Source organism: Cibotium barometz, chromosome 10, assembly GCF_041138505.1.
Source record: "Cibotium barometz isolate CiBa-2024 chromosome 10, ASM4113850v1, whole genome shotgun sequence".
NCBI classification, from domain to species: Eukaryota; Viridiplantae; Streptophyta; class Polypodiopsida; order Cyatheales; family Cibotiaceae; genus Cibotium; species Cibotium barometz.
In genome coordinates, this window is record NC_141055.1 from 59,731,765 (window position 1) to 59,752,054 (window position 20,290).

General features: G+C 46.7%; 1 protein-coding gene across 1 annotated transcript in view; it reads left to right on the forward strand.

The window, feature by feature from the left end:
* The window catches only part of LOC147635119 (peptide-N(4)-(N-acetyl-beta-glucosaminyl)asparagine amidase-like), a 43,608-nt gene that overhangs the window by 2,165 nt on the left and 21,153 nt on the right, over nt 1-20,290 (forward strand). Inside the window, exons 4-5 of the mRNA XM_086803352.1 lie at nt 12,728-12,826; nt 12,909-12,995. Of these exons, the coding sequence (XP_086659478.1) occupies nt 12,728-12,826; nt 12,909-12,995 (186 nt within the window). The remainder of the gene's footprint in view (nt 1-12,727; nt 12,827-12,908; nt 12,996-20,290) is intronic.

Sequence of the window (20,290 nt, forward strand, 5' to 3'; positions counted from 1 at the left end):
TCAAAGGACAAAGGGGTGAGCTCATCCGCCAAAGTTGTGGACGAGTTAGCTTTCGTCACCCTAATTGATCTCGAGTCCAATACGCCCCATCGAGTGTTTGAGTAGGCTTTTCTTCTTGTTTCCACTCACCTTAGTGGATTTTGGACAACGGGTGCCACACAGCACATGATTTATAGGAAGGATTGGCTTGATACATTGGAGCAACGTCGCGACTCGTGGCAGAGTTGCCATTAAAGATAACTATATTGTCCCCATTCGTGGCAAAGGGACAATGCCCCTCATTCCGGATGGCAATGGAGGGAAGTACACCTTGAGAGTGCTATATGTACTAGATTTAGAATTCCATCTCCTTTTTGTACACGAGTTTTGCAAATTGGGCACTAAGGTGGAATTTATGGAGGACTGTGATCATTCGTGACTCTCACACTGACAAGATTCCATGACAAGGCATAGAGGACCATGGCCTCTTTAAACTCATAGCTCTTTACTTTCACACAGGCCACATAGGCGATCTTTGGCATCTTCATTTGGAGGCCTTGCGGAAGGCTTTTCGACGAAAGCAGCTTGTGGATGAGCTGCCATATGTTGGCACATGTGAGGGTCCTTGTCACTCATCCCAAAGGGAAACATTGGGAGGCCTTTCCAAAGAAGGCTACACGGCGAGCTACTACACCTTTGGAATTGGTTCATGTGGATTTGTGTGGCCCGATGTGCACTTTGTCTCTCAATTCTGTTTTTCTTTTGGTTGATGATTTTAGTAGGTATAAAGCACCGTATTTTGGTTGGTTACAACTCAAAATCCAAAGGTTATTGGCTCTATAATGTTGCAACTTAGAAGATCATCATCTGCATAATGTAGTAGGGGGATCAATATGCCTCAGTCCCCCCTAATTTGCCAATGAAGCTGGAATCTCATCAATGTAGCTCTCATGCGTCTTGTGACAGACTCATAGAGGGCAATGATGCTCCAAACCAATTGTAGACGCTATAGGAGGCGGGCTCGGGGTACAGTATCAAAAGCTTTGTAGAAATCCACAAACCAATAGTAAATCCTCTGATATGCTCCTGTACCCTCATCGATGATGGCATTGAGGGTGAAGATGTGGTCAAGGGTAGAGTAGCTCCTCTGAAAGCCTGAATGTCCTAAGGCTTTGCATCCCTGTCTCTTTGCAAATGAACTGAGGTCCATCTCTAGCACCAATCCATAGAGTTTGGCCAACATGTGGCCATTCATGATCATCTATAATTATTAGGATCAAGTGGATCTCTGGCTTCGAGGATGGGGATGATGGTGATAGTGTACCAACAAGAGGGTTCACAAAGGGCTCTATTGAACATGTAGGCTAGTAGGGGCACTAGGGTATCATCAGCATGTGAGATGTACTCAGTAGTGAGTCCCTCTCGTGATCCTAGGCTGTCCATGACGGAGTCTATGAATGGCCTTGAGAACCATGTTAGAGGGCAACGGAAAGATGTAGATGAATGACAAAAAACGCTGAATCACCAAGTGATAGATGAGAGAAAACAACAAAACACTGATGCACTAATCCTCAAGAAAAAGATGGGTACAACCAGCCCGTAGGCAAGAAGTGGTCTCCGTAGGTAGAGAGGGCTGAAGGGTGCATGCCAGATGACCAAAAGTGACGATGGGGGGAGGGACAACATATATATATACACTCTCCATATGAACTGGCCGACTCCCTCGAGACTCCTACACGACCTGAAAAAGATGGAAAAATAGGCATAAAATCCAAAAAAGTGTGGTCAGCCCACATCAGAGGCCCAATAAAAATAGGGAAAAAATAAGAGGGGGGGGGGGGTTGCCTGAGCATGGGAAGGGCACCTGTAGAGACCAAATAGCCACCAATAGGAGATGATATATGCTAACACCCCCTCTCAGGTCTTGGGGGTGGCCCAAGGCCCAAGCCATGAATGCCAATAGTTGACTGAGATAATCCTTTGGTGAATAAGTGTGCAGCGTTGTCTTGGGTAGGACAATATTCAAGGATAATGTCTCCCGCCAAGATCCACTCCCGCACAAAGTGGTACTGGATCTCTATATGCTTGGTCCATGCATGAAATATTGGATTCTTAGTAGTAGCCAAGCAACTTAGGTTATCTATTGCATGAGATAAGGGTAGGTTGCTGTTGTCGAAAACCAATCTCCTCAAGTAGCCGCCGCAACCAAATCACCTCACAAGCAGCTGAACAGGCCACTTGATACTCTGGTCAATAAAAGCACCATGGTAGGCTGCTTTTTACTCATCCATAAAATTGCTCCTGATCCAAGAATAAATCAATACCCTCTAGTAGACCATTGGGTATCCACATCTCCAGCCTAGTCGGCATCGCTCCAACCACATAAAGTGGCCCCCTCTCCATAGAAAATACCAAAATCCTTGGTGCCTTGCAAGTACCACAGCACGCGGAGTGTTGCCTACTAGTGAACGTCCAAAGGTGCTTGCATGAAAGCACTGAGAGTTCCCACCACAAATGCACAATTAGGCCGTGTGTCGAGCAACCAAATCAAGGAACCAACCAATTTCCTACATAGAAGTTTATCTGCCGTTGGATCGGGTACAAAAGAGGAGAGTTTGTCGGGATCCATGGGGGGAAGTGATGGGATTACAATTTGTCATTCTGAAAACCTGTAACAGCTCTGTAACATACCGCTGCTGAGAAATGAATATGCCATCTGAGCGTTGAAAAATCTCCAATCCATGAAAGAAGTGAAGCAACCCGAGATCTGTCATCTCAAATTCCTTACTGAGGAATGTGCGCTGCATGGCTGCCTGCGATGATCAAGTCATCCACATAGAGAATGAGAAGAGTATACAATCCTTGATTTGTCACGTGCACACCCGTGCCATGGCATAATCCTTTGCATGAACAGTCTTAATCCCTGATCTAAGTCAGCATTTAGGGCATCATTAGTAGCATCAAAGCATTACCATCAGTAGTAGTGCCATCACATCAGTAGCATCAGTATCACATCATTAGCATCATCATTATCAGCAGCACAACATGATCATCAGCAGTACATCATCATCATCATCATTAGGAGGGCATGGGACCATGTCGGCAGCCAGCATAACAGCAGTCAGCAGCCAGCATGGGGCTCCCAAGCAGCAGGTGATAGCATCCTGTGAGAAGACCAGCAAAGTGGGCAAACAGTTATGTAAGCGCAGCATTTATTACAGCAATTCAGCATTTTCATGTCCAAGACCTGGCCCACAGCATCTGGAGTTGGCCAACTTGCACCTCCGCATTCATATATAAACATCAAGGCATAAATCAGTCCAAGCAAGTCATTCATTCAGTTCATTCCCTCATCCATCATAGAAGTCATCAGTAGAAGTCATGTGAAAGGCCGAGGGTCATCCCTTTGGGGCTGACCTAGGGCTCAATCATGTACAAGCATTTCAGCTACCTTTTTGTACCATATTAAATACAAGAAAAACCTTGACACCAATCTCTCTCTTCTTCTCTCTCCTCTGTCTTAATCATGTTTATTTAGCATCTTGTTTTTAATCAGGCTTAGGGCTATGGATCAGTACAACAAAGGCTTTCCGCACATGCAACATGTTTCAAACCATACAAGGCCTTTTTCAGCATGAAGACCATACCTTTGGAGCCAAGAACTTGAAATCCCGGGGGCTGTTCTGCCTAAACTTCCTCCTTTAGCTTCCCGTTGAGGAATGCCGACTTGTGTCACGTGCACACCAGTCAGGTGTACAGTGACATGGCTTCATTCTAGCATCATTAGCATCATCAGATTCATCAGGCATTTAATCAGCATTTTACAGGCATTTTCAGGTATTTTATGACCAGCCGACTGGCATTTATGGTATTTATGCTCAGTCGTGGACATATAGCAGCTGGCCGACTGCAGTAATGCTGGCCGACCAGCAGCACTCATGCATATAAATAGAAGATCTCTCCATTCAGTCCTAAGCACCTCAGCATAGCAGCATTCAGCCATCAGAGATCATCAGCAAACGCAGCCAGTTCAGCCCAACAGGTCAGCGTTTCATCATCCATTCAGCATACAGCATCTGTTCCCTAAGCTTCCCTTCAGCGTTTCCCTCCAGGAGACAAGGGAAAGAGTGGACAGCAGTTCAGCCCGCATTTCCAGCACATAGTCAGCATATTCAGCAGCATAGATCCATTTGGATCTCATTGTACCCGCATTCATTCATTTAATATAGCTGCACTGCATTGACACATATCTGTTTGTCTCTTAAACATCGTTAAGTGTAGTTAAGTGTAGACTAAGGTTGTGATTACTACGGTCTCATGTGATATGCAGCGGAAGTCTTTGTATTGGTTGATCCTGTCACACAATATGCTCACACCGTCTTCTGTATCCTGAGTTTCGTGAGTTTAGCAATCCATTTCATTTACTTCAAACTTTAAAGAGTTGAGAGAGAGATATGAACACTGTACACCAGATTGGGTCCCGAATTACCCATTGAAGGGCCCCCTATCCCGATAACGAGATAGTATTTGCTTTATTACTTTAGAGAGAATGACTTTGGACTGTAGATAAGCCAAACGCAAGATCTCGGAGGATCGGAGTAAGGCTGATCTGTACACTGCTGTAGAAACACCTCAATGACTGGATCTTGAGCCTATGCACTTCTCCCAAGGGCATGAGGAAGGGCTGCACACCTGAGGCTCAAAGCAGAAGAAGGTGGACTGTTCTACACACTGTTAGAATGCTGAAAACACATATGAATGCTGAGTTACCTTCACCAGATGACTGCTGAATGTGCTGATGATGCAGAGAAGGCTGGACACTGATGCAAACAACTGTTTCAGGGCTGGAAACTGTTGTAAACTGTTGCTTCAAAGCTGGATTCTGCTGTGGACAGAAACGCTGAGGGCTGGAGAGGACTGTGGACTGAAACGCAGCAGCAACAGATGACTGTAGGGCTGGAAACTGTACGGCTGGAGCAAAACGCAGGTCCTCTGCTGTATGGCTGCACCAAAACGCAGATATGCAGGCTGTTTGCTACTGGTTTCTGGCGTGGAACTATGCTGAGGAGTATGCTGAATCTATGGCATGAACTGATGCTGAATTCAGGCTGATTAGAGGCTGAGGACAAACACCTAGGGCTGGACTGAAGCTATGGTTCTCAAGGGCTGGAGAAGAAAGCTTATGGGCACTAGGGCATGGATTAGTCTTATGCTGAGAGCAAGAGAGAGAGGAGAGCTCTTAGCACAATGAAGACTGAATGAGCAAAAGAGGCTCTAGGCAAGCCTATTTATACTAACTGGAGGTTGGTCATTTAATAAAGTTAATATTTATAAATGCCCAATAATGCAAATAATGATAAATAAATACTAATAAATATGGGAAAAATACCAGATAAATCCCAGTAAATTTCCTAAGGCTTTGGAGATGTTCTAAATGATGCACAGGCATATGTATGCATATTATGCAAGATGCAGAGTGCTTTCTGATGCAAACCCTAAGGCTTCTACTGACTCTACATGCATGAATGATTCTCTCCAAGTGGGTTAAGGGACTTGACTGACTGACTGACCCACTAAGGCTGAGGAATGACCTACGTAGCTCGTGCCTGACTTATCCTGGACTGAGGATGTACAATGGGGTCACGGCGTACGACAAATATCATCCTACTGGGTTCTAAAACTGTACAAATGTTGCACTTCTGATGATGAGCCATCTTGTCACCATGCACTTAGTGCAGAGTGCATGTGACATTCCCTCCTGATTAGCTTGGCGGCAGGTTCATGGCTTCCAAGTAGTCCGCCAATAACTGGGGGTACTCCTGGAAGAACTCCTCGTCGAGCCATACGGCTTCGTGGGTGCCTCGATCTCGGAATTTCGTATAGAACTGACGAATCCGTCGACCGGAACCATGCTTCCATCGATGGAGAAGGATCTGCTCAGGCTCAATAACTTCTGCCTCGTCTACCACGTCTGGCTGCTGTTCATCTGAAACATCAAACACTTCTGGACCAACATATGGTTTTAGCCAAGAAACATGGAAAACATTATGCATTGTCCAACTGGCAGGCAACTTTAACTTCATTGAGACATCACTTATCTTCTTAACTATTGGAAAAGGGCCAAAACTACGGAAAGAAAGCTTGGGACAACGTTTGCCCACTTGTTTCAATCTCTGCTTCATGATACGCAAATAGACCCAATCCCCTTCCTTGAAGTGGACATCTTGTCTAGATTTATTTGCCTGTCTGCTATATGCTTCCTGAGCTTTGGTCAAGCGGTCTTTGACTGACTCAATAATCTCGGAAAATGCTTCCATGGTTTTATTAGCCTCTAAAGATGGAGACACCATTCTCGTGAAAAGAGAAGAAAAACGGCGACCAAAGGCTGCTTCATATGGAGTCCGTCCGACACTGGATGAATGCGTGTCGTTCAAGATAGCTTGGACCAACGGAAGATAGTGCTCCCATTTGGACTGCTGGTCATGACAGTATGACTTGAGGACATCAAAGGCCAACTGATTATAAATTTCTGTCTGGCCATCTGTCTGGGGATGGAATGCACTAGACAACTGCAACTTAGTTCCAAAGTTTTCAAATAATGCCCTCTAGAAATGCGAGGTAAACTTGGAATCTCTGTCTGATGTTATGGTGCTAGGCAAACCACAAATTGGATACCAATGCTTGAGAAACAGACGGGCTACGTCCTCGGCTGTGGCCGTATGCTTGCATGGGATGAGCATGCAGAACTTACTAAAGCGATCCACAATGGTAAAACACTGAGTGTTACGGGATCCAGTGGATGCTGGTAGAGGCCCTACAAAGTCCATAGATATGTCGATGAAAGGTCCGTCGGGGATAGGCAAAGGTTGAAGTAAACCTGCCTTCTTTGTATGGGGAACCTTGACTTTTTAACAAATCTTACAGGCTTGTACATGTGCATAGACATCACGCCTCATCTTTGGCCAATAAAAGGACCGTTCTAATTTCTCGAGGGTACTGTTGATACCCCTATGTCCTCCAACTAAGGAGTCATGGGCATCGTGGAGAAGAGCAGAACGCTTTTCCCGAGTAACACAGAGACGGTTCTTGTAGAACAACCAACCGTTCTGTACTGAATAGTGGCCAGGCTCGGAAGTGAGGGCCAAACTATACTGAGTACCAAACTCAGGGGAGTCGACATATTGGTCTTTCATACTATCCAAGTCCTTCCCCGTGATTTCGAGAATGGTAGCTTCTTGGACTGCCTGGATGCTGGACTTTCGACTGAGAGCATCTGCTACTGGGTTATGCTTACCAGGGATGTATTCAATCATACCTCCAAACTGTTGGAAGATTTGACTCCACCTGGCTTGTCGATCACTCCACTGGGCACTTGGCATAGTCTGAAGCCACTTAAGTGCTTGGTGGTCTGTTTTCACTGTGAAAGCCTGTCCATAAAGAAAAGGCTTCCAATGTTTAAGCGCTGTGATCACACCCAAAAGCTCTTTGTCATATACCGAATAATTCTTTTCGGCGACATCCAACTTTCTGCTGTAATAAGCCACGGGTCTATTGTCCTGCTGGAGGACTGCACCTATGGCTACATTGCTGGCATCGGTGATGACCTCGAAAGGTTCGTCCCATGATGCTAACTTTAATACAGGTGCGTCTGAGGCAGCTTTCTGGAGTGCACGGAATGCATCAAGTGCCTTACCTGTAACTGAGACTTTCTGCTTGCGAGTCTTCACCCCCTTGAGCAAGTCGGTAAGAGGTGCTGCAAGGTTAACTGATGGACATGTGTGCTATAGGCCTGACAAAGACCTACGAATGAACGGATTTCTTGGGCGGTCTTAGGAATATCCCAATCTAAGATCTCTTGAACCTTTGAGGGGTCTAGTCTAATCCCATCGGAACCGATGATGTAGCCCAGATACTGAACTTCCTTAACACCAAAGATAGACTTTTTGGCATTTTTGTAGAGCTGGTTATCTCGCAAAAGTTGCAAGACTTTCTCCACATCTTTCTCATGCTGCTCCGCAGTGGCTGAGAAGACTAGTATGTCATCAAGGAATATGAAAACACACTTCCCAATGTGGACTGCGAAAATCCTAGACATCATCTTATTGAACGTTGCGGGTGCATTTGTAAGCCCAGAAGGCATGACTACGAACTTGTAGTGACCACGCTCTGTCCTGAAAGCTGTTTTTGGAATGTCAGCTTCAAAAATGCGGACCTGATGGTAACCACTCTTGAGGTCGATCTTAGTGAAAAATTTAGCACCGTCTAAACGCTCCAAAATGTACTCTATCCTGGGCATAGGAAACTTATTCTTGATAGTGAGTTTGTTTAATGCCCTGTAGTCTACACAAAGGCGTGCAGACTTGTCCTTCTTTTGGACAAATAGGATAGGTGCAGCAAATGGGGAGGAAGAAGGCCGAATGAATCCGGCTCGGAGAAGCTCAGATAACTGCTTTTCCAACTCGCCCTCTAAAGTCTTAGAAAGAAGATAGGGAAACCTGCTAGGAGGATCTGATCCAGGGACCAAATCAATGTGATGGTCCTCAAGGCAAGAGGGTGGGAGACTGGGTGGGAGATCGTCCCTAAGCATAATGTCCTGGTGTCTGGATAGGAGGTCTGCTAACTGAGGGACTGAAGATGTAATGGATGTTATTAATGAGGGAGGGGCTGCTTGAGCACGAACATAAAGGAGTGCTCCTTCTGCTCCCTTGCGGATAGCTCGTCTGGCCTGGAGATGTGAAATCAATGGGATGCCAAGAATGCTTCTATCCCCACGAATCATGACAGGCTCAGGAAAACCTTTACAAATAGTAAAAGTGTCCTGCCCCCAATCGGGAATAGGCGCATACTGACGGAACCACTGAATTCCTAAGATCATGTCACACCCTAACAGAGGGGAGACGATGAAATCTCGTTGAAATGAGGCCTTCTGAACTTCAAAGGCAAATTGCTGTGCCTTCTGGGAAATGTGGGTCCGAAGACCAGGTGTAAACCCGTCCACATCCAAATGATATGGGACTAAAGTGCAGTTCAATTTATTAGCCAACTGGGGAGAGATGGCGTCTTTAGAACTACCCATATCGAAAAGGACTACAAACTGTCGGCCCTGGGCAGAGCCATAAGCTCGGATAAGGCTCTTCTGAGCAGCATCGCTCTCACCCTCCTGCTTAACATCAAATACCACGGATGGTATAGGATGCATGGAAGGTAAAAGTTGAACTGCATTTGAGGTAGTAGGTGGGGCTGGAGGAGCTGGGGAGGCTGTGGCAACTGTGGCAGAAGGAGCTTTGGCAGCTTGTGCCGCTTGCCATTTGTGGCAATCCTTCTTACCATGCCCTATAATATGACAGAAAAAACATCTATTTTCTGACTGATACTTCTTTTGCTCCTCTGGAGGAAGATAACCTCCAGTAATGCCTGCTTTAGCCTTTTCATCAGGGGTTTTCTTAGGTTCTTTATCCTTCTTACCCCCTGAACTGGAGCTATTACTGCTGTCCTTCTTAGCATCTTTAGAAGATGCGTTACCTTTCCCTGACTGTGCAGCTGATTGCTGCTGCTGGGGTTTGGTACTGGACTGAGATGTCTGCTTGGGCTTGCTCCCGTTGAGCTTCATTTCTTCGTTCTGAGCGAGAGTCAGAGCCCGGTCATATGTACTTGGTTCAAAGTTACGAACTGTGAACCGAATGTTGGAGTCCAATCCACGAATGAATTGCTCCATCTTGGCCTGCTCAGATAACCCTAACTGCTGTGCTAAAGTAATAACCTTACCGGAAAACTGAAGCACTGGGGAACCGTTCTGTCTGAGTCCATAGAACTCGTCTTTCAGACCGGTCATGTACTGGGGCGGGAGAAATCTGGTCTTCAGGTCATGGACAAAGATGTCCCAGTCAAAGGCTGTGACACCTGTGGCCTGGTCAGTATGAATACTAGACCAATGCTGCCACCAAGTGACTGCCTCACCAGTGAGATGGGGAGCCGCTAAGTGGACTTTGTCTTGTGGGTCTGTGATCCTAGCTAATGGAAAATGAGCATTAAATTGATGAACAAATTGATTAACTAAAGAATGATCACACTTACCATCATACTTGCTGAAATTCGGTTGACTGCGAATGATGGTGGTTGCTGCTGCGGGATGCTGGCTTGTGACACCTATGACTGGGGAGACTGAGGAGAGCTGCTGATACCTCAAGTGTATGGCCTCCTTTTCCCGTTGGTGTTCGAGTAGCATACGTTCTCGATCAAGCTCACGTTGGTGTTCCCGAGCGGCGAGTTCAGCCTGACGCCGGTCTTCGTCGATCCTGCGTTGGGCTTCCTCATAGTCCCGTCTTTCTTCTTTTTCTCTTCTCCTTCGGGCCTCGTCCTCTCTCCTTTGTTGTTCCATCTGAAAGAAGAGGGAGATGTAGTCGGGTGCTGCTGGAGGTGTAGAAGGACGTGCTGCTGCTGCCTCCAAGAGTTGGAGACGCTCCATGAGTAGCTGGTTCTGAGCTCTTAGAAGAGCTATGGTGTCTGCTGTAGGCGGAAGAGCAAGGTCTCCTTCGGGGGAGACATCTTCCGGCTGATGAGTACTCTCTCCTGTAGACATGATGCTGAAGTCGGTGGTCCGGAACGCAATCTAACCATCCGAGGATGCCCCCACGCTAGGATACGGTGTGTGTGGACTATCTGAATCTGATACCAATGTGATATGCAGCGGAAGTCTTTGTATTGGTTGATCCTGTCACACAATATGCTCACACCGTCTTCTGTATCCTGAGTTTCGTGAGTTTAGCAATCCATTTCATTTACTTCAAACTTTAAAGAGTTGAGAGAGAGATATGAACACTGTACACCAGATTGGGTCCCGAATTACCCACTGAAGGGCCCCCTATCCCGATAACGAGATAGTATTTGCTTTATTACTTTAGAGAGAATGACTTTGGACTGTAGATAAGCCAAACGCAAGATCTCGGAGGATCGGAGTAAGGCTGATCTGTACACTGCTGTAGAAACACCTCAATGACTGGATCTTGAGCCTATGCACTTCTCCCAAGGGCATGAGGAAGGGCTGCACACCTGAGGCTCAAAGCAGAAGAAGGTGGACTGTTCTACACACTGTTAGAATGCTGAAAACACATATGAATGCTGAGTTACCTTCACCAGATGACTGCTGAATGTGCTGATGATGCAGAGAAGGCTGTGTGCACCAAGAGCTAGAAGTGTCCGTATGGTCGCCATCCGAGTAGTTGGTGCAAAAGTATCATCAAAATCCATGCCAGCTTTCTGAGAATAGCCTTTGGCCAGAGGCTTGGCCTTGTGCTTATCCAGGATTTGTACTTGGTCTTAGAGACCCTCTTGACACCAATCTAGAGCAAAAGGGGATGGGCGGGCTTGGGACGTAGGGACGCCGTCCTGAAACAGGGGGCGCGGGGATAGCCGTCCCGTCCCCAAGGTGACGTCCCCTCCCATGCCCCCAACAAGGGGATGGGCGTCTTGTGTTAGGGGACGGCGGGGCCTCGACGGGACGCGTAGTGGCGGGGGACGTTTTCAAAAAAAATTGGGCATTTTGCCCTTGCATCTCTGGTCAGCTGCGTCACGTTACGCGCTTGTCTTCTGCAGTGCCCTTGTGCAGGCCAGCCTCCAAGCTTTGCAAGGCTCAAGCGGCAAGCCAACTGCGCTGCAGCATGCCCCTGCCCCTAGGCTCAGAATCATCATCATCATCATCATCATCATCATCATAAAGGAGGGTTTGGGAACCTTGTCTGCAGCGATCAGGGGCTCTTAGTCAGCGGACCTAGACAGCCCATCGACAACATCAGGCAATGGGATCAGCAGAGTGGGCAAGCAAGAAGTAAAGCGTAGTATTTATGGGAATTTTATGCATGAATATTTGTCCATAAATTGCCGACAACATTTGTTGCTGGCTGACTAGCATCCTCACCTCATGTATAAGCATAAAGGCATAATTCATTTCATTCAGGCAATCATTCATCATTTCAACATTGAAGTCATTAGTAGAAGCCTCCGGGGCTGACCAAGGGTCTAACCATGTACAAGCATTGAGTCACCTTTTTGTACCATATAAAATACAAGAAGACCTAACACCAACTATCTCTCTTTCTTCTCTCTCTTCTGTCTTAATCATGTTTATTTAGCATCTTGGCTTAGGGCTGTTAATAAGTACAACAAGGCTTCCGTGCATGCAACAGGTAAACCATCTAATGGGGGTTGATGCTCCTCTCATATTTGATGGATAGTTTTGTATTGCTCTAGTCAGATAGTTTTGTTTTGTTTCTATTTTATTTTCCATTCCATGATGAGATATGCCATGGACATTATTGTATCACTTTGATCTCATATGCCCATTGGGTCTTTAGTAGACGTTTAATCTCTCTCTCTCTCTCTCTCTCTCTCTCTCTCTCTCTCTCTCTCTTCTATTTTTATAGACTAGTGTTATTGATTAAAATGGCAACGTGCTATTTCTTGTTTTAGTGGCTACTCTATCTGTTGAATTTTAGACTAAAAATATCTATTTTTCCTTCATGTCCTTGTATTCTTTCCATAAACTTTTTCTAGTGTTTTTCTTGTTTGTGTTTTTTTTTTTTGGGGGTTAAACAAGTTAATTACTCTCAATTTGTAAGGTTGGATATATTTCAATTTTATGAAGGTTCATATGGCCATTATAATCAAAGAGATGATCAAGTCAATGCCTATGACACCACTTAAATGTCAACTTTGGGTTGTTAATTGAATCAATGTATCTGATCTTTTCAAGGCTGAGGAGGAGGCTTCTTTCTTAGAGCAGCAATATGGTCAAGATGGTCGGCGAGAATTTGCTTCTAAGCTAGAGGGCTACAATCATCGAGTATTACAGGTATATGCCATTGGAGCAAGTACATTAGAGATTTGACTATACTTTGTTGCATGTATTGATGAACTTTATTTTTTGCATGAAGTATGAGGATCCACTACGCCAGGGAAAAGCTCGTGAAACAGTGCAACTAGATGAACTTGAAGAAAAAGCAGTGACTGCTCTTGTAAAGGTGTGTGTATGTGTGTGAGAGAGAAATGAAATGATATATTAACGTCTTCAAAAGGCCAAAATGACCTATGAGACCAAAAAGGTTACAACAATTGGTGGATCTGATACAATGTCTGTGTAAGAAAAGCTAAAACAACTAAACAACTAACTGAAACTGAAACTGAAACAACAACGTCTACAAAAGGCCAAAATGTCCTATGAGACCGAAAGATTACATCATGTCCATGGAATACATCATCATAGGTACTAAAAATAAAATAAAAGAAAAGAAAGGAACAATAGCTGAAATGCCAAAGCTGATCATAATACAAGGAGCGAGTTAATGAGGTGAGTTTGTATTTAGCCCTTCGTGGTTGTACTTGGCCCTTTGTGGCTGTTTTTTCTTTAACTAATTGAAGGTTCTTTTTCTTGGGAAAAAAAAAAACAAGGAGTGTTGACCTCTCACATCACCCTAAAATATCCCGCATAGGGCACTGCATCTTGGTACCCAATGTAGTTGAGCTGAGTTGGCGGAAGAAAGTCGTGTGGTGGTGGGAAATGATGGCTTTGATCCTCCTATGGTGACGCGAGCATGGGTAGGGGCCTTGGGGTCGAGGGCGTTGGGCTCTGCATAGCTTGATGGCTCTGTCTAGTGTCACTCCTCTCGGCCGGGCTCTTGCATCAACCTGGAGGTCGAGTGTAGTGGGTGGATCTGCTCTCGAAGCTCTAGTCTGGAAGAAGTCAGTGAGAGCTCTTTGTGCCGGTCCTCGGCTGGGTGCTGTTGGTTTGGGCCGCAATAACGACTCTTTGTGATTGCGAAGCTCCAGAAGGAAGAGTCCCAGGCATCTTTGGTCTTGGAAATCCATGATCTTGGAAAGTGGCCCAAATCCGCCTCGGAAGAGGCAATGGAACCTCCCCTTGATCTCATAGTATATCGGGCATCAGCATATATAGTGGGCCTCTGTCTTAGCCTTGTATAACAAAGCTGGTATATCCTGTTCTCAGGTGCATCTGCCCCTGGCCCATATTTGGCTGTCTCCACTCTCTCTCAACTGATGGAATGAGGCGTGGATCTGTCCAATTGCACATCGCACCCCAAATGATAGAAGAGAAAGAAAGAAAAAAAGAAAGATATATTAAGTGTTCACTAAAGACTCAATGGTCTATGAGACCAAAGTGATACAATAATGTCCATGGTATATCTCATCATGGAATGGAAAATAAAACAGAAACAAAACATAAACATAGCTATCTCACTAGGTGATACAAAACTATCCATGGAAACTCATCATGGAATAGTAGGAACATAGAAACATGAGAGGAGCATCAGCCCCCAACAGATAGTATACCACTCTCCAAAATATCAAGCATAGGGCTAAAGAGTGTGGCCAAGAGGTCTCCCTCAGCTACGTCACATGGAAAGGTAGCCTGATGGCAATGGAGCATGTCCTTGATCTGGAGTTGATGAGGGGATCGTGGCTGACGTCTGGGGAGTCGGGGGTGTTGGGGACTGTGGAATGCGGAGGCCCAGTCTGAGGCATAGTCACAGGAAACGGCCATTTCAATACCTAGAAATGCGTTTCTTCGTTTCACGACTCCATTCGTTTCCATGGCCGTTTCTCGTTACTCAAGTGATATTGTCACAGGAAACGGTTGTTTCCACCACTTGTTTTCCCATTTTCATTCCTCGAATGTTTTTGTTCCCGTTTCTCGTTTCTGGTGACTATGGTCCGAGGTAACTCCTCTCAGGTGAGGTGGGTCCACAAGATCCACTATATTGGTGTCCTCCACCTCTTGGGTCGGAAAGAAACTCGTGATGGTTGGTTGGTGAGGGAGGGGGCAAGGTGGCTGGGACCGAAGCTTTCTCAAGAAAGTGTTATTGTGTGCGCGGAGCTCAAGCAGGAAGAGTCATGCAACTGTTAATCACATTGGTTAATAGTATTTTTAAGCATAGTTACGCTTCATGTAACTCATTTTGATGTAACTGCGCTAAGCGCTTCATGTAAAAGATATATGGGATGACCAAGCTTATGACTTGTGTAATGTCGGCCATGAGAATGAGCCTAGGTGTACATAGAGCTAGAAGATTCAATTTTGGGTCCCCAATTGTAGAATGGGCGGCTGGCCATTGTAAAAAGAGAGCTCATGTATATAAGTAACTCATGAAATATAGGACAATCCCATTATCACATTTGAGTTTCTCACAAATTTCTTCCAGAGATCTATCCCAATGCCTATCCTGACACAGGAGGGGGTTTCACCTTAGCGCGCTGCGGACCTCCAAGCCAGACGGAGACCGAGAGCACCAGGCTACCAGACTCCCAGACTACATCAGAGGGAGATCACAGAGATACGGGCTCGACATCAGCACTATATCCAGGAGCGGCTAGCTCACTTACACTCACACCCGGAGATCATGCTCCGAGGTATTTTTGCCTCGCCATCACCTATGTATCACATATTACACTCCCAAGCCGTGGGTGGCAGTCAAAGGTGATGAAGGGCCTACGTCAAAGCTCTCCGGCTCCAAACTATACCCGGAAGACACGGCTAGTCTCTCCGGACTAACTCTCGCTTCCCTTCCCGTTGCACCTTCGGCCAGTCTCTCCGGACTAGCAATCCGTGCCAACGAGGGAGGTGGTCGCGTCTGTGAAGAAGTGCGTACGCGTACAGCAGTCCACAGTGCTAGTACCTCCTGAGCGAGGGAAGGAGGTGAGGGTGCCGGAGGAGGGCCATCGGGACATCCCGTTATAGATAACGAGACCATGTGCAGCTCCCAGCTCTAAGAAATATCTCCACTGTGACCTCCTCACGGTCTCGTGATGATCGCTGCAGCCCTGTGTCAGTGATGTCCAGCTCCTGTAGTCTGATAGGGTCGTCTAGATTGGGTAGTCGGACCTGCTGACTTCCCGTCCTGGCATTGAAATCCCCGAGTAGGAGGACTTCCCCCATCTGGCTGTGAGAACTCCATGATATCCTCATATAATGGTAAGTATGGTGACTGGCCATGCTGTGCGGCGTAAGGGGAGTGGCGTGGTGCAAGACAACACACAGCAATGTGGATGACTCTGTCACTGCTAAGCTGTAGCCGCACCCAAAGATATTGTGTATCCTCGTCCTTCCGGACGATGCTGAGAATCTGTCTTCGGAGATGGGATTTAAAAAGGACAGCTACCCCCCTAGAGCCACGTACTCCTCCTGATGTGCGGGTCTCGCCTCGAAAAGTTGACTCCCACTCATACCCGGCTATGTATGGTAAGCCCCTCTCAGGGCTCTGATGAGTCTGTAAAAAAAAATGACATCCCTGCCTGCGAGTATCTCGCTCAAGCCTCCTGGATACGACTACAGCATGCCATTGCAGTTCCATACTGCCAACCCTAGGTGTTTGGTCTCATAAACCCCGCGTCCCTATTTGGGACGGCGCTCAGTGATAATGACTCTACCATCCCTGTAGATAGCCCACTTGCTTGCTCTGCGGGCCTCATGAACAGTCACCATCGCCAGAGAGAGAGAGAGAGAGAGAGAGAGAGAGAGAGAGAGAGAGAGAGAGAGAGAGAGAGAGAGAGAGAGAGAGAGAGAGAGAGAGATTTTATTAACGTCTTCCAAAAGACCGAACTCGGCCTATGAGACAAATCGGAGTACCTGTATGGGGTATCCTCTGTCATCCCAACAAAATGAAAAAGTACTGAACAAAAAAAGTCACCATCGCTTGAGAGAGAGAGAGAGAGAGAGAAATGAAATGACATATTAACGTCTTCAAAAGGCCAAAATGACCTATGAGACCAAAAAGGTTACAACAATTGGTGGATCTGATACAATGTCTGTGTAAGGAAAGCTAAAAACAATTAAACAACTAACTGAAACTGAAACAACTATGAGGAAAAGTACGGTACTAGGAGCTCCTAATGGATAACATGTGGGAGGAAAACTCCAGCAACAAAGGTAAGCATCATACACATCACTATCCAAAGATGTCTCTCATCGGTCGATGGCGGATATCCTCAATGTCCTCCATGGTGAGTACTCTGACTGGACGTCTCCCATGCCGTGCTAGTATGGTCCTGATCCTCTGTTGTAGTCTCCGCCGGTGTCGAGATGGACCTCTCATCTTGGGGCGCCTGGACCGCCCCAGCTCCATAGCCCGATCAATCAGTGTACCTCTGGTGCGGCTGTACTCTGGGGCTAACTGCAATGCCTGCTGACCTGACTGCTCAATCTCTGGTCGAAAGAAGTCTGTAATCTGCCTCTGTAGGTGTCTCTCCCTCTCTGATCCCCTCCCTCTCAGGAGACCCTCTCTATGTCTACGCAGCTCTAGCAAGTACAATCCGAGGCATCTCTGATCCTGGTATCTCATGACTCTAGAAAGTGGTCCAAAGCCCTCTCTGAACAGGCAGTGAAAACGGCCTCGTATCTCATAATATACCGGACAGTGACATGTAATGTAACTCTGTCTCTGGCTCCATCTGGCACAGCTGACAAATCCTGGCCTCAGCTGGTACTCCTCTGAATCTGCCAGTCTCAATCTCTAGCTGGTGTGAGGATGTGCGCATCTGACCAATAGCACACCGTACCCCATGAGAAAGATGAGTATCCATGTAGCTGGGTCTAATCACAAACCCATCCTCCGTGAGCTGGAGAAGATGATCTCTATAGAAAGCCATCTTCGTACCAAGCTCGTGTGTCGGCTGTATCCATGTCCTCCTAGTGTCCAGCTGAGTCAAGTCTTGCCTGATAAGTCTGGTAATCTCTGCCCGTGTGAGAGAGAGGGAGGGTGCATCCAGGGAGTACTGAAATGGAGGTAGCCTGTCCATACTAAAGCCATGCAGTTGGAACCAAGCTGTCATCTGTGCATACCAACATGATCCGTCTCCCTGTGATGCCAACTGTCGTGAAGACTCCAGGGCTAAGCGAGCATATCTGTCTCTAGGGAGAGCCCAAGTGCTATGTATAAAGGAGACTGATCGAGTGAGTGCCTCTACTACCAATGGGGGGGCAGCCATCTCTGCACGGATAATATCATGTGGTACGGAGGCCTTGGCCCTAATCATCCGGAAATCATAGAAACCAAGGACCTCTCCATACGTCTCCATCCATCAGTGCTACCAGCTCGGCTGTGGTGATCCACTGAGGGTCCCCATATCTCCACTCCATACAGCATGGCTGAAGTGACCAAAGTGTCAAAGAGCCAGAGCTTTGTTCGAGGTTCCTGAAACTGAACCTGCGAACACATCCTCTCTAGTCTCCCCAGTGTTGCATAAGCTCTGGTCAATCTGGTCTCTGCTGCTCTCCTCAAGGAAAATAGTGGGCCACTAAAAACCACACCAAGGTAAGTATATGCATCTGTATACTCCACTGTCTCCTGACCATATGTAAAGGTGGGCATTGACCTCCTAACCCACTGTGCTGTGGTGTTAAACACCATCACCTTGGTTTTACCAAGGTTAACAAACAATCCACTGTCCTCTGCAAACATGTGCAATGCATCCAAATGACGCTGCATCCCCTCTGGAGAATCTGAGATCAGCACAATATCATCAGCATACAATAACAGCGGAATCCATGTCCCTGCTAGCTGTGCTCCTCTGTCACCCTCCCGCTCTACATAGTCCGAAACCTCATCCACATACATCCCAAATAAGGTGGGGGAAAGGGGGCAGCCCTGTTTCACCCCAATAGTGGAGTGAACCATCTCAGATACACCCTGGGTAGTACGTACCTGCCCCACAACTGTCCTGTATAAAGCCATGATTCCCCAAATCAGCTCTGTGGGCACTCCCATCTCCTGTAGTCTGCGCATCAGTCTGGCTCTCGGTACCGTGTCAAAAGCTTTGCGGAAATCCACAAAGCAACAGTAAATCCTCCTGCCATATAATCTGCCCTCCTCAATAATAGCTCTGAGTGTCAAGATATGGTCAAGAGTGGAGAAACCTCTCCTGAACCCTGCCTACCCTGATGCACGTATGCCCTCTCTCTCTGCCCATCTACTCAACTCCTGCTCAAGAATAGATGCATATAATCTAGCCAATGTGTGACCAATCATGATGGTACGATAATTCCCAGGAAGCATAGGATCCCCTGACTTGAAGATAGGCACAATCGTGGACATATTCCAAGTCTCAGGAAAACCCTCACACATGGCTCGGTTAAACATCATAGCAATAAGCTCTGCAAGCATATCTCTGGCATGAATAAAGTGCTCTGCTACCAAACCATCATGATCATATGCTCTCCCAGTCCTCATCCTGTCAATAGCTTTCCTTACCATCTCAGCAGTAAAGAAAGCACACGTCTCTGGGCATGGCTCCGATGGGTCTGGCAGGGGCGGCTGTCCTGGTGCTGTGTACAGGGATGCTGCATACTCACCCCAAATCTCTGTGGAGGTAATGGCTGGTGATGGTGAATGCTCATGGAATAGTCTCCATACCTCGCCTGAGTCCTGACTCATAAACAACTGGTACAAATCCCTCTCTGACTGAGCAAGATAAGCCCTCTTCTTCCGTCGCACTAGGTGCCGGAAGGTAATCCGTGACTGTCTGTGAGTGGTAACACCCATGAGCACCTCTCTCTATAATCTGATCCTCATCTCTCTGCACTCCTCATCATACCAACTGTTCTGGGGCATGTTCCCAGATCGTCTCTGTGTAGGCTGACTATGGGGATATGCCTCTGATGCTGCAGCATGAAGCGTCTCTATCAATATCTGAGTGAGCTCATCTAATGGCCGTCCCGGCTCCTCGGCACATAGGCGTCTGTATATCTCATCCGTGTATACGGTGTCAGTCTGTCTCGTAAAGGTATAACAAGTGTGTGTGGAGATCTGTCCCAATGGAGCGGTGCTGAACTGAAATGTGAGAGTGAAGGACAAGATAGCATGATCCACTGCTATTCCAACCGGCCTAGTGCCTACCATAAAATCCTGAAAGGAGGAAATGAGACTGGGCTGAGCCATAACATAGTCCACTGTACTAGCACCATGCCGATGTGGAAAGCTAGTGAAACCGCCCGATGTCGGGAATCTCTGTAGGCCATTCAGGATGGCCAATCCATGTGCAGTCCCCATGTCTATCAAATACCGCCCATACACTGTATGTTCCTCATCCTGTGAGAGTCTAGATAGGCCCATATCCCTAACATCAAGCTCCCTCAACATCTCCTCTGAGGTATCATAAAATACTGTCTGGCTATGGGCGGTCCTGGCGTTGAAGTCCCCCAAGAGAATGATGTCACCATCCCTGGAGAACTCCCAAATGTCATCATCCAAAATAGAAAAGGGAGACTGCCCGCTAGGTGATGCATACACTGATGTACTAGGAGCAA